At 31.9% G+C, this 12,350-nt stretch overlaps 1 protein-coding gene across 3 annotated transcripts in view; it reads right to left on the reverse strand.

Annotated features, from left to right (window-relative positions):
* CCDC171 (coiled-coil domain containing 171) overlaps positions 1–12,350 on the reverse strand; it is a 451,802-nt gene that overhangs the window by 196,988 nt on the left and 242,464 nt on the right. For all 3 annotated transcript variants that reach the window (XM_051987110.1, XM_051987103.1, XM_051987118.1), the window contains one exon: positions 12,029–12,214. In XM_051987110.1, coding sequence (XP_051843070.1) covers positions 12,029–12,214 — 186 coding nt within the window. The remainder of the gene's footprint in view (positions 1–12,028; positions 12,215–12,350) is intronic.

Here is a 12,350-nt window from a genome sequence, read left to right on the forward strand (position 1 = left end):
GAAACTAAATTATGAAACTAAAGTTTGAGGCAATGGGAAAGATCCCATAATACACAATGGAGACAGATGTAATAAAGCCATGGTAGTCTTTGGTGGCTGTTACCAGGCTGTGAACAAGAAGCAATGAAAGAATTAAGTAATTCTTATAACCTAGAGAACCAATGGTGAGAGTGAGACCAGGAATATAGGTAAGTTCAAGCTCAGATAAAATTAAGTGTTTGAGAGTTTAACTCTGAATTAACCATTACATGGACAAGATGAAAATGATAACAACGTATCTAGTTGTTAGGTTTTCATCTTTATTTTGTCAATAATCCCATCAAGCAAGACATGTAAGTACTCTACATTTAAATAAAATTTCAGTGTATGTCACCTAAAATAGTACTAAGTCTTATACTTAATAGTACATATAATCACTGAACCACAAATCAATAAAAGGAATGATTTTTACAAATTTAAAGAAAATTTTTTTCTTATATGAAGAAATCCAGAATAGGATTTCTTTAGGAAGTAAACATTCTAAATTAAATCAAAGCATTTTTGTCTGCAACTTTATTTTATTTATATTTGATCATCACAATAATCCTATGAGATTGATGCTATTATTATTCTCATTGGAAAGCTGAGTATTTTATGTAAAACAGAAGCTAAATTGCTTGTCCAGGGTCACACAATAAATGTTTAAGGCCAGATTAGGTTTTGTTGACTCTAGTTCCTATGTTATATTCACGATGCCATCTAGTCTCCACAGTAACAGCAGAAGTATCATACAAAGTTATTAAACTTCACTGCTGGAACTCAAACTATGAGAACATTGTTGAGTGACCAATGATCAGACCTATTTCTAGAGGAAATCAATAATATTGATCTTGACATGTATCAGAAAAGGAAATTAGTACTAAATGGAAGAATGGCTAACAGGTACTTTTTAGGAGAAACAAAAGAATTAACATATTTGGCTTTAACATTTTCGTAACAAGAAACAAAATTTCCTTCATCGTTTGATCATCTTATATTGTAGTACTAGGATAAACATTTGCAAGATCATGAAAATAATTGCAAGTTATGAGTTTTAAACTGTTATATAGAATAAGATTAAGGAATTCTACATAAATTCTATAAAATCAGCCAAATTAAATCAATATATGCTTCAATACTTTAATGAAAAGATGATAATAGAAGATGATGAAAATTATCTTGGTTTCAGGTTTAGAAGCAAAAAGAAAGTAATCAAAAGTTTATAGAATAAATATAAACTTCAAGCTAATATCGTGAGTACTTTGAGAAATTCAAAAAAACATTATCTATGGTAATACCAAGTTACTTCATAAAAAAATTAATGTTATTTTAATAGATAAAAATGAGAAATAATTGATATGAGAATCATTTGTAAAAAAAAAAAAAAAGCTGTTGGTGAATAGTCAGTATCAAAGAAAAAGAATAAAAATGAGATTAATATGACACAAGAAAGATCACTCCAATTTGAACCTATTTAAGCAAGATGTTAGTGTTGAAGAATGAAAAATGATAAAATAGACAGTTAAGATTTCCTAAGACATTTAACACAATAATGTAAATCAATTTTAACAAAAAAGACCCTAAACACATTAAGATATTAAACATATATCTTCTCACAAAGTAGAAAGCTATGAAAATCAAGAGAAACACTGGCTTAGAACATAAACTCATTTCTAGGCCATTAAGGAAGGGGGTAAATAGAAAATTCAGATACCATCACCTCATCATGAAACCAAAAATAAAATTAAAAAATAAAGATATTGGAAGGAAAATCAATCTTACCATAAGACTTTGTAAGTGATCCATCTATGCAAAGTCATTTCAAAAGCATGAAACTAGAAGTCAAAAGAGAAGAGGGAAAAAAAGGAAAAGACCTAGCAACATTTAATATAGTCTAACCAATAATAGCAGTAAAATTATCACATATGGACTCTTAACAACACAGTGCCTAATATGATAAATGAGAAAACTGAAATATTAAATTAAATAAATTTGGAAAGAATCTTACAAGTCCAAATATAGAAATCAGAGCTGTAGGCACTTAAATTTTGATATTAATGGATTAGAAAAATTCCATACCTTACTGTTATGAACAACTGATGAATGAGAGAATATTAATAGCTACCAGCTGACATATCCACTTTTACATCTAAACAAAAATCTTATTGAGATAATCTGCACCTACATCCAATGCATTCTGGAAGACCATATAGCAAATAAACAGGCTTCTTTTATCAAACAGCATTCCAGTTATTTCAGTCACATCTTACTTGTTGTGACCACACATGGAGTTTTCTTGGCAAAGATACTGAAGTAATTTGTCCTTTCCTTCTGCAGCTCATTTTATAGATGAGGAAAGTGAGGCAAACAGTTTAACTGACTTGCCCAGGGTTACACAACTAGTGTCTATGTCAGATTTGAACTTGGGAAGAAGAGTCTTCCTGATTCCAGGCCCCATGATCTATCCACTGCGTCACCTACAGCAATTCTACAGCAGACCGTATATCTAAAGCAATACAACTGATTAAAGACATAGGGAAAAAAAGGTTTTTGTTTTTTTTCTGTCCTTCCTATTAGGTAACTATATATAAAAAGTAGATACAGTGTTTCAAAATGCCTCCTTGTAATAAAGGTCTCTATCAAACATAAAAGTTGAAATCATATATATGAGAGATTAATATAAAGCAAAGCATAGAGGAAGAACATTCCTCATGAAAGGTATCAGCCAAAGAGAAAATTTTCCCTAAATGGAATAGAGACTTTCTATATGTAAGGGATTCTTAACCTAGAGTACATGAACCTTTTTTTGAAAAGATGTTTTAAGTGTATTTCAGTTATATATGAAACTAGAATTCACGAAAACTGCAGCCATAATTATCTCCACAGAGTGATAATTGAAACCATGGGAGGTAATTAGTAGACATGGTAAGTACTAAGACACAGCAAGTAGAGCAAGGGCAGTTGGACGAAGAGGAGAGAATGGCAGGAGGAAAGACAAGGTCTGGAAGGTGTAGAGAAAGACAGTAAACCAACTAAGGATTAGCTTACTACAGAGAAAGACCAGATGAAATTAGATAACACAGATTTGCATTGGAGCCAACCAGCATGGTTTTGTGATTTCCTTCCTCTCTGTTCAACAGCACCTGAATTGAAGTACAAGGGTATGATGGTGGGACCCTTTTTTTATCCCATATAATAGCTTTTGATTTCAATATGTTTTAGTCTAGAAAAACTCATGTAACTCTACCTCAAATGCTAGACTATAAAGTTCCCAGTTCTCATAGTATCAGCTCAACACTCAACATATTGACCCTTTAGAGAAGATTAATATAAAAAAATGGTACTGTGTTGACTTCTGACATTTAAAAAACAGGTTAATAACAGAAAATATAAATCATCTCCCTACTTCATTCTGATTTGTAGCAATAATCCCACGCACTGAAGTACTTTGAATCTAGAAAAGTAGTACAAGTGTGAGAATGGCACATTCTGGATCTCTGGATACAAAAAACAAATCAAAGTAGTAATCTGAATGATAATTTTTTAAATTAAGAATTCAAATAAAAATTAAGTAATGTGAAATTTTTATTCAATTCAATGCAGGATTCTAAATGTTTTAAAAGGGGAGAAGTCAAAGTGGGAGATTTAAGGTAGCCAATGAGCTGAATTTTCCCAATGTTTCCTCCCCCTCAAAAAAAAAAATTGTAAAATTACCCTTTAAGTCAAATTTTGAAAGTTCTAAGTAGGCTGGAAAAATGATCAAACGAAAAATAATTTGACCATAAAAATGCTACTACACTGGCAGGAGAGAACAAGACTTAAATTTGCAAGACGACAACAATGTGAAAACAGCTACAAACAAAGCCTCAAAAAACCCCAGGCTGTTTAGACTTGAAGCTACAAGAATTTCTATGGAAGCAAAAAGACAAGGTAAAATAATCTTTTAGCCCAAGATACTTGGAAGATTGGCAGGAGGGAACCATCTTCCTCAGGTAAAGGATGGACAAAGGTAAAGGACAAAGGATAGAAACCTCCCAATAGGCCCCAATTCAGCAAACCAGCAAAAGGACTGTTCAGCAAAACAACAGAAGATCTTGAGGTCCAGCATGGCGGAGTGGATGAACACCAATGCGAAGACAGGTAGCTGGGGGAGTCAGTGACCTCCAACAGAAGCCACCACTGCCTTCAGCAGAGTCCAGAACAAACTGGCATCCTCCATCAGCCAGACAAACACACTCTAGCCTGGAGCAAACCACAAGGGCCCAAGCCATAAGGCACCCTCCAACACAGCTCCTGCCTCACTTCAGCTGACCCCAGAGTAGAGAGGCAGTGTACAGAGGTCAAATTGCCACATTCTTCAGGGAAACCCCAAAGGCAGAAGCCCCACACCTCCAGAGCCCAGCACTAGCTCAGCAGAGCCCCTCTGACATCCAGCAGCACCAGCTGTCTCCCACCCCACTCTCTCAATACAGCACTAAGCCTCCCTGGGGACCTCAGGGCAACAGAGTGCAGCCTCCAGGGCCCTGAGGCAGTGTCCTGACTCCTGGGAACAAAGCTCCAATTTAAAGGAAAGGGGAAAGGACAGAATAAAAAGAGATAAACCAAACAACAATAACAAAAGAAACTGACCTTAAGAAAATATTTTGGTGATAGGGAAGACCAAGATGAGACACAAACTCAGAAGAGGACAATGTCAAAACACCTATGGGTAAAACTTCAAAGAAAAACGAGAAGTGGTGTCAAGTCCAGAAAGAATTTATGAAAGAGCTCAAAAAAGGAACTTAAAAATCCTAGAAGAGAGATAGAAGAAAAACTGGGGAAAGAAATGAGACTGATACAAGAGAATTATGAAAAAAAAAAGTCAGCAGAATGGAAAACTGCTTAAAAAGTAGAAATGAAAATGGAAAATAGAAAATGGAAAAGGAGATACAAAATCTCACTGAAGAAAACAACTCCTTAAAAAGTATAACTGACCAAATGGGGGGGAAAGTACAAAAGCTAATTGTGGAAAATAACATCTTAAAAGTTAGAATTGACCAAATGGAAGCTAACTCTATAAAACAACAAGAGTCAATCACACAAATTCAAAAGAATGAAAAAATAGGAAAAAAAATGGAAAATACTCATGGAAAAAACAAGTGGCATGGAAAATATATCCAGGAGAGACCAATGTTGGAATCATTGGATTATTTGAAAGCCATAAACAAAATATAAGCCTAAACAGTATCTTTCAAGAAATAAATTAGTAAGAAAAATTGCTCTGATATCCTATAATCAGAGTGAAAAAATAGGCCCAGAAAGAATCCACACCAATCACTTCAGGAAAGAAATTCCAAAATAAAAACTTCAAGGAACATTATACCCAAATTTTAGAATTATCAGATCAAAGGAAAAATATTACAAGTGGTCAAAAAGAAACAATTCAAATATTAGGGAGGCACAATCAAGATTACAAAGGATCTGACAGCTACAACCTTAAAGGATCAGAAGTCACAGAACATGTTATTTCAGGAAGGAAAAGGAACTATGACTACAATTAAAAATCACTGACCTGGCAAGATTAAGCACAATACATTAAGGGGAAAATGATCATTCAATAAAATAGAAGGATTTCAAGCTTTCATAAGAAGAAAACCAGAACTAAACCAAAAAATTGACCCCTAATATCAAGACTCAAAAGATGTATTAACAGGTCAAAAAGGAAAAGAAAACAAAAAGGATTCAATACAGATAAACTGTTTACATCCCAATAGGGAAAGATGATATTTATCATTCTTAAAAACTACATAACTAATAGAAGCAATACACATAGACAGAAGGTATAGGTGTAAGGTGAATTTGAGGGAATGACATAAATATTAAGAGATGATAAAAGATTATACTGGGTCCAGAAGGAAGAGAGAGGTAGAATTATATAAATTATTTCACATGAAAAGGTTCAAAAACCTACTACAGTGCTGGGGAAGATAGGAGGGTAGGTAAAAACCATTGCTTAAATCTTATTCTCATCAGTATTGGCTCAAAGAGGGAATTGTATATTCTATCAGTTGACTATAGAAATCTATGTTACCATACAAGGAAATAGGAGAGAAAAAAATTAAGTATGATGGAAAAAGGAAATAGTGGAAGGAAAGTAGTAGTAGACAGAAGTAATACATAGTTGAGAAAAAAGATGAAAGGAGACAAAGTACAAAGAGGAGGAAGGATGGAAAGAAATACATAGAAATAGCATAACTGTGAATGTACAAGTTAGAAAAGCAAGGAAGAGTCTACCTATCAGAGCTATGAAAAAAGGAAAGAATTCATGACCAAATCAGTTATAAAATAATTTTAATTATATTAAATTAAAAAGCTTTTGTACAAACAAAACCAACATAGCCAAAATTAGAAGGAAAAAGCAGAAAGCTTTACAGCCAAGTGTCTCTGATAAAAGGCCTCATTTCTCAAATGCATAGAAAACCAAGCCAAATTTATAAGAATACAAGTCATTCCCCAATTGATAAATAATCAAAGAATATAAACAGTTTTCACATGAAGAAATCAAACGAAGAAATGCTCTAAGTCACTTTTGATTAGAGAAGTGCAAATTAAAACAACTCTGATATACTCTTCACGCCTATCAGATAGGGTAATATGACATAAAAGGACAATGATAAATGTTGGAGAGGATGTGAGAAAATTGGGACACTAATTCACTGCTGGTACAATTGTGAACTGATCCAACCACTCCAGAGAGCAATTTGGAATTATGCCCATAGGCCTCTATGCATATCCTTTGATCCAGCAATATCACTGAGTCAATATTCCAAAGATATCATGAAAAAGGAAAAGGACCTACACATACAAAAATTTCTATAGCAAGTCTATTTGTGGTTGAAGAATTTTGGAAATTGAGGGGATACCCATCAATAGGAAGATGACTAAATAAGCTGTGGTGTATGAATGCAATAAGAAATGATGAACAGGCAAATTTCAGAAAAATCCAGAAAGACTTGTAAGAATTGATGCAAAGAACCAAGAAAACACTATATATAATATCAGAATTTGTGTGATGATCAACTTTGAATGATTCAGTTCTTCTAAGCAACATAACGATCAAGACAAGTACAAAGTACTCATGAAAGAAAATGGTATTCATATCCAGATAAAGAATGGATGGAATACACAACAATGTTAATTTTTTCACTTAACTTTTTTTTTTTTGCTATTGATCATTCTTCTTTACAACTGTGACTAATATGTTTTAAATGATATTTATAAACTATATTAAACTGTCTACCATCTTCAGATGATGGAAAAAGATGGAATGAGGAAAAAAATTTGGAACTCAAAATCTTGTAAAAATGAATGCTAAAAATTGTCTTGACTTGTAACAAGGGAAAGAAAGGAAATACAATTTTAAAAATTGATCAAATGCTTAAAAAAAAAAAAGGCATAAAATCCATTGAAGAGAGTCCTTTATAAAACATAACTGGCCAAATGGAAAAGAAGGTACAAAATTTCACTGAAGAAAACAATTCCTTAAAAACTGGATATGTGCAAGTAGAATCTAATTGTTCCGTAAGACATCAAGAAAGCAAAAGTCAAAAGAATGAAAAAAATAGAAGAAAATATAAAATATCTCACAAGAAAAACAAATGATCTGGGAAATAGATCAAATAGAGATAATCTAAAAATTATAGGTCTGAAAATTATGTTCAAAAAAAAAAACCACACCAAGATATCATATCTGAATACCATATATAGGATTTATTATGTAGGCTTTCTTGAAATGGAAATTGATTGCTTTATATTTTGAATCTCCTCCTATATTCTGCTGTGCAAATAGCACTTTTTCCCTTTTCCTATTTTGTATTTAAGTTTAAAAAGAGTCCACTGATTTACCTGGTGAAAGAGATCACAAAATGAAAACTCCTGGGAATATTAGAGTCAAATCCAGAGCTCCCAAGTCAAAGAGAAAATACTGGTAGCAGACAGAAAGAAACAATTCAAATGTCAGGGAACTACAGTCAAGATGTCATAAATTTCATATTAAAGGAGTGAAAGGCTTGGAATATGGTATGCTGAAAAGCCAGAGAGCTAAGGTTAAAAATTCCCAAAGGATAAGAAAGACAGATGCACTGGGAGAAATGGGAAAGGAGAGGAAGGATGGACAAATTTTTTTTTTTTTTTTTGGCAAAAAAGAGGCACACAAGAAAGAGTTATTATTACAATGCAAGGCAAAAAAAAAAAATGTGTTGTGGGAAAGAGCTTTCAGGTTATACTGATTGAAACTCATTTTCATGAGAATTGGTTCAAAGAGGGAAGAATACACCCAACTCTGTATAGAAATATAACTTGCCCAATAGGAAAGTAGTAGTAGAAGAGGGTAAAGTTGAAAGGAATAACAAAAAAGGATAAGATTATGGGGAGGCAATAGTTAGAAACAAAATGGACTTCTGAGGAGGAAAAAGAGAAAGAGAAATAAAAAAAAGAAAATGAGATGTAAAGAAATAATAATCTTAACAATGGATGAGTTCACTCATAAAATGGAAGTAAATAGCAAATTGGACTAGAAACCAGAATCCACCAATGTTTTGTTTTGGTTTTTTGTTTTTACAAAAGACACACAACAAAAGACACACTTGAAACATATCCAGTATCAAAATAAAGGGCCAGAGCAAAATCTAATATGCTTCAGATGAAATAAAAAAGGCAAGGGTAGTAATTAATCTCAGACAAAGCAAAAACAACAACCAAAAAAAAACCCCTAATTAAAAGAGATAATATCAAGGAAACTCCACTGTGTTAGAAGATATCAAAAACAATAAAATAGTAGGATGCCCATCAATTAGTAAATGACTGAACAAGTTCTGGCATATTATTGTGATACAATACCATTGTGCTTTAAATAATAATGAGAGGGGCTAGTTTCAGAAAAAACATTAATATCTATATGAAATGATGCCACGTGAAGTGAGAAGAACTAGATCATTCTGCACAGTAACAGTAATGTTGCAGTAATGATCAACTATGAAAGATTTGACTTCTCTGATCAATGCAATGATCTAAGACAATCCCAAATCTGATGAAAAATTGCTATCCACCTCAAGGGAGAATTGTTAACTCAGGGCAAATTGAAATATAATTGTTACTTTTAAAATATTTCTTACTTTTTTTGAACTATAGTTAATATAGAAATATGTTTTGCATGATTTCACATGTATAATTAATATCATATAGCTTGCCTTTTCAGCAAATGAGGCAGAATGTGGAAGAAAAAGATACTAGAACTCAAAAATTTCAAAAGAATGTTAAAGGTAAACAATAAATTAGAAATTACAAAATAAAATCTCTTAATTGACTATTTCATATCTCAAAAATGTTTCTGGTTAAGATTCAGAATAATGGCTTAATGACAAGCTGATGCACTTCTTAATAGCATTTATATTCAAACCTGAAAAATGTTTACTTGCTTTCTAGCTTTTCACTAACAATATATTTTGGTAAACGTTATCATTAAAAGAAAATTCAGTGGACAAATGAATGTTTTGGGTTTTTTTTTTTAATGTGACAGATTCTGGAATAACAATGATTGCATCTTGATCATTCACCCCTTGTTTGAAAACTTCTAAAGGGAAAAAAAATCCATCACTTCAAAAGACATTTGAGTAGTTCTAATTTTTCTCACTGCAACTTTCACTTGTTCCTCATCATTTTGCTTAGCTTGGAGCTAAGCAGAACAAATAAAAATAATTTCTTTTCTATATGTAAGGTCTTCAAATACTTGATAAAGTAATAACTTTGGAAATTTTTTAAACTAGTCTTCCTCTTTAATGATAGCAGCTTTGCTCTGGGCTTAGATAATTCCCCTCTTATTCCATCTTCTACTGGGTTACTCCATCCCAATATGTACCTAACTTTTTACTTCTTACTGTTTCTCAGAAATACACTTCTAAAACAGTATGCAATTTAGGCTAAAAGAAGTTTCTTATATAGGCACCAATCAAAACATCTCAATTTAATACAAATAAATTGTTTTTGAGTACTTGAGGAATAGGAAGTTTTGATTATTGTTTGAAAACTCTTGAAATAGATGTTATCTGAAAACTTAATTTGATTGCTTCTTAGAAAAAATTCTGAGTTTTAGCTGCATAGTTAATTCAGAGATTACAGCTGTATTTCTAAGCTTTATAATGTATCTTCATTTAAAAATCAATTGTTGCTTCAATAAATAATTTTTAAATTCTGAAAGGTAGAAGTAACTTTTCTTTATCATCTTAATATTGGTGTTAAATTACAGGTGTAGCCATGTTAAATCTTGGATTCTTCCTTGCCACAGTCCAGTGGATTCTTCCTGTTTATATTTGAAAACATATTTTTCCTAATTCTATAAAACATCCTTTAAAAATTTCTTGGGATACAGTTTTAGAATATAGTTTTATCAGATGTCATCTAGTAAAACACTTATTTTATAGATGATGACACCTGAATCTTTAAAGCAAAAATGATTTTTCTTAAAGTCATGTAGTAAGTTGCAAAGCTGCTATTGGAAGTGGAAGCCTATGACTCCTAATCCAGGGCATTTTTGATTACATAAAGGAGATTTTCATTTTTTAAATTTCCAGGGATTTCAAAAACAATAAAATCATGACATATTGATCTAATCTATCTTCCTAGTCTCTCTCTTGGATCTGCATATATACTGGAGGGGAAATTTTTTTTTTTTGGACATTCTATGTTTTAAATTTCTCAGCACTGTATGCTTTTTTTCCTTTCTCTTGTTCATTAGTTTGTCATAAGCTTCTGTGCTTGTTCTTGAGGTTTTTGTTTGTTTATTTTCTTTTATAGGTTCCATCCTGGTAGTGTTATTTTTCTTCTCAACCTTTTTTTCTATCTTTTCATTTTAAGCTTGAAACATTATTTTCTTTAACTTCTTCAAATGCTTATTTTACTTTTATTTGATCATGTGATATTCATGTAAATTCTTGATAAATTCTTAAATTCTATTTATTCATTTGAAGATATCTTGCATTGTTTCTAGCAGTTGAGCTGATTCAAATGTTTCAAAATATTTTTTAAAAATTCAATCAGATGGGGCAGTTAGATGGCACAGTGAATAGAACATTGACCCCGGAGTTAAAAGAACCCGAGTTCAAATTTTATCTCAGATACTTAACATTTAATAGCTGGGTGACCTTGGGCAAGTTACTTAGCCTGAATTGCCTCACCAAAAAGGAAAAAAAAAAAAAAAAACAACTAGGGTTTTTGTTTGTTTGTTTGTTTGTTTTATTTTATTTCCATTGATGATTTTCTATTTTGGACAGTCTGTTCATTTAGACAGTATTTTTTATTTTTCTTCTTAACATGTTTATGTACTATTTTTCACAAGTGGGAATGCTTGAGTTCTTTCAATTATCACACTCAACCATGTTGAGAAGGAAACATAAAACTCTTAACTTATAAAATAGTTTTCTAACATCTATCTAATTAGGAAAGTCAGTGATTTTTTTTTTTTTAATGTACCAATAACCTACATAACAGATAGCCAGGACTAATTTATTTACAGAATAACTAATACTATTACTTTCATAGCATATACTATTGAACATTAGATTTTACTTCAAGAAGAAAAGAATATCTGAAGTAAAAAGAAATTTGGAGTTTAAAACTATAGGAATAGAAACTGATGACAGGTTTGACAAAAGTGAGGAATGAATAACTAGGTGATAACATTATAAATTAAATTTCTACTGAGTTATCAACAAAAACCTACTTTGTTGTTTGTAGATATCAACAAAAACTATATTTGAAGTACATATAAGTCATTTCAGAAAGAAAACCTGCTTGTTGATATTTATACATTCTAAGAGCAACAGCAGCTCATGCTTCTAAATATCTTATTGAAGCAAAAGAGGAGGAAATGTCACAGTTTGAAATCTATTCCCTATAATACATAAGTAAATACATATTTTCACAAAAGCTTGTACACAGAGGTAATAAAATTTGTATACAAGAGATATTTTCATACCTTAACAGCTTCACCAAGAGTTTGGTTTTTGTCCGCTTCCTCACTGGAATGCAGTTCTAGTCTATAATTTAACTCCTGAAGTTGCTGTGCCTGTTCATTCAGAAGCATTTGGGCCTGTTGTTCTCGAAGTAATGCATTATTCAACTCTTCACAGGCACTTTCAAACCTCTCATGGGTGATCAATTTCTGAGAAAAGGGGGAAGAAGTGATTTGCCATAAAATAACATAAAATAATATATTTGATCTTAAGAATTGTATTTGCAAATGTGCAAAAGTGTCAACCAAACATTCAAAAACACATAATGCAATCAGAACATTTTTT

The sequence above is a fragment of the Antechinus flavipes genome, chromosome 1, assembly GCF_016432865.1.
Source record: "Antechinus flavipes isolate AdamAnt ecotype Samford, QLD, Australia chromosome 1, AdamAnt_v2, whole genome shotgun sequence".
Taxonomy (NCBI): Eukaryota; Metazoa; Chordata; class Mammalia; order Dasyuromorphia; family Dasyuridae; genus Antechinus; species Antechinus flavipes.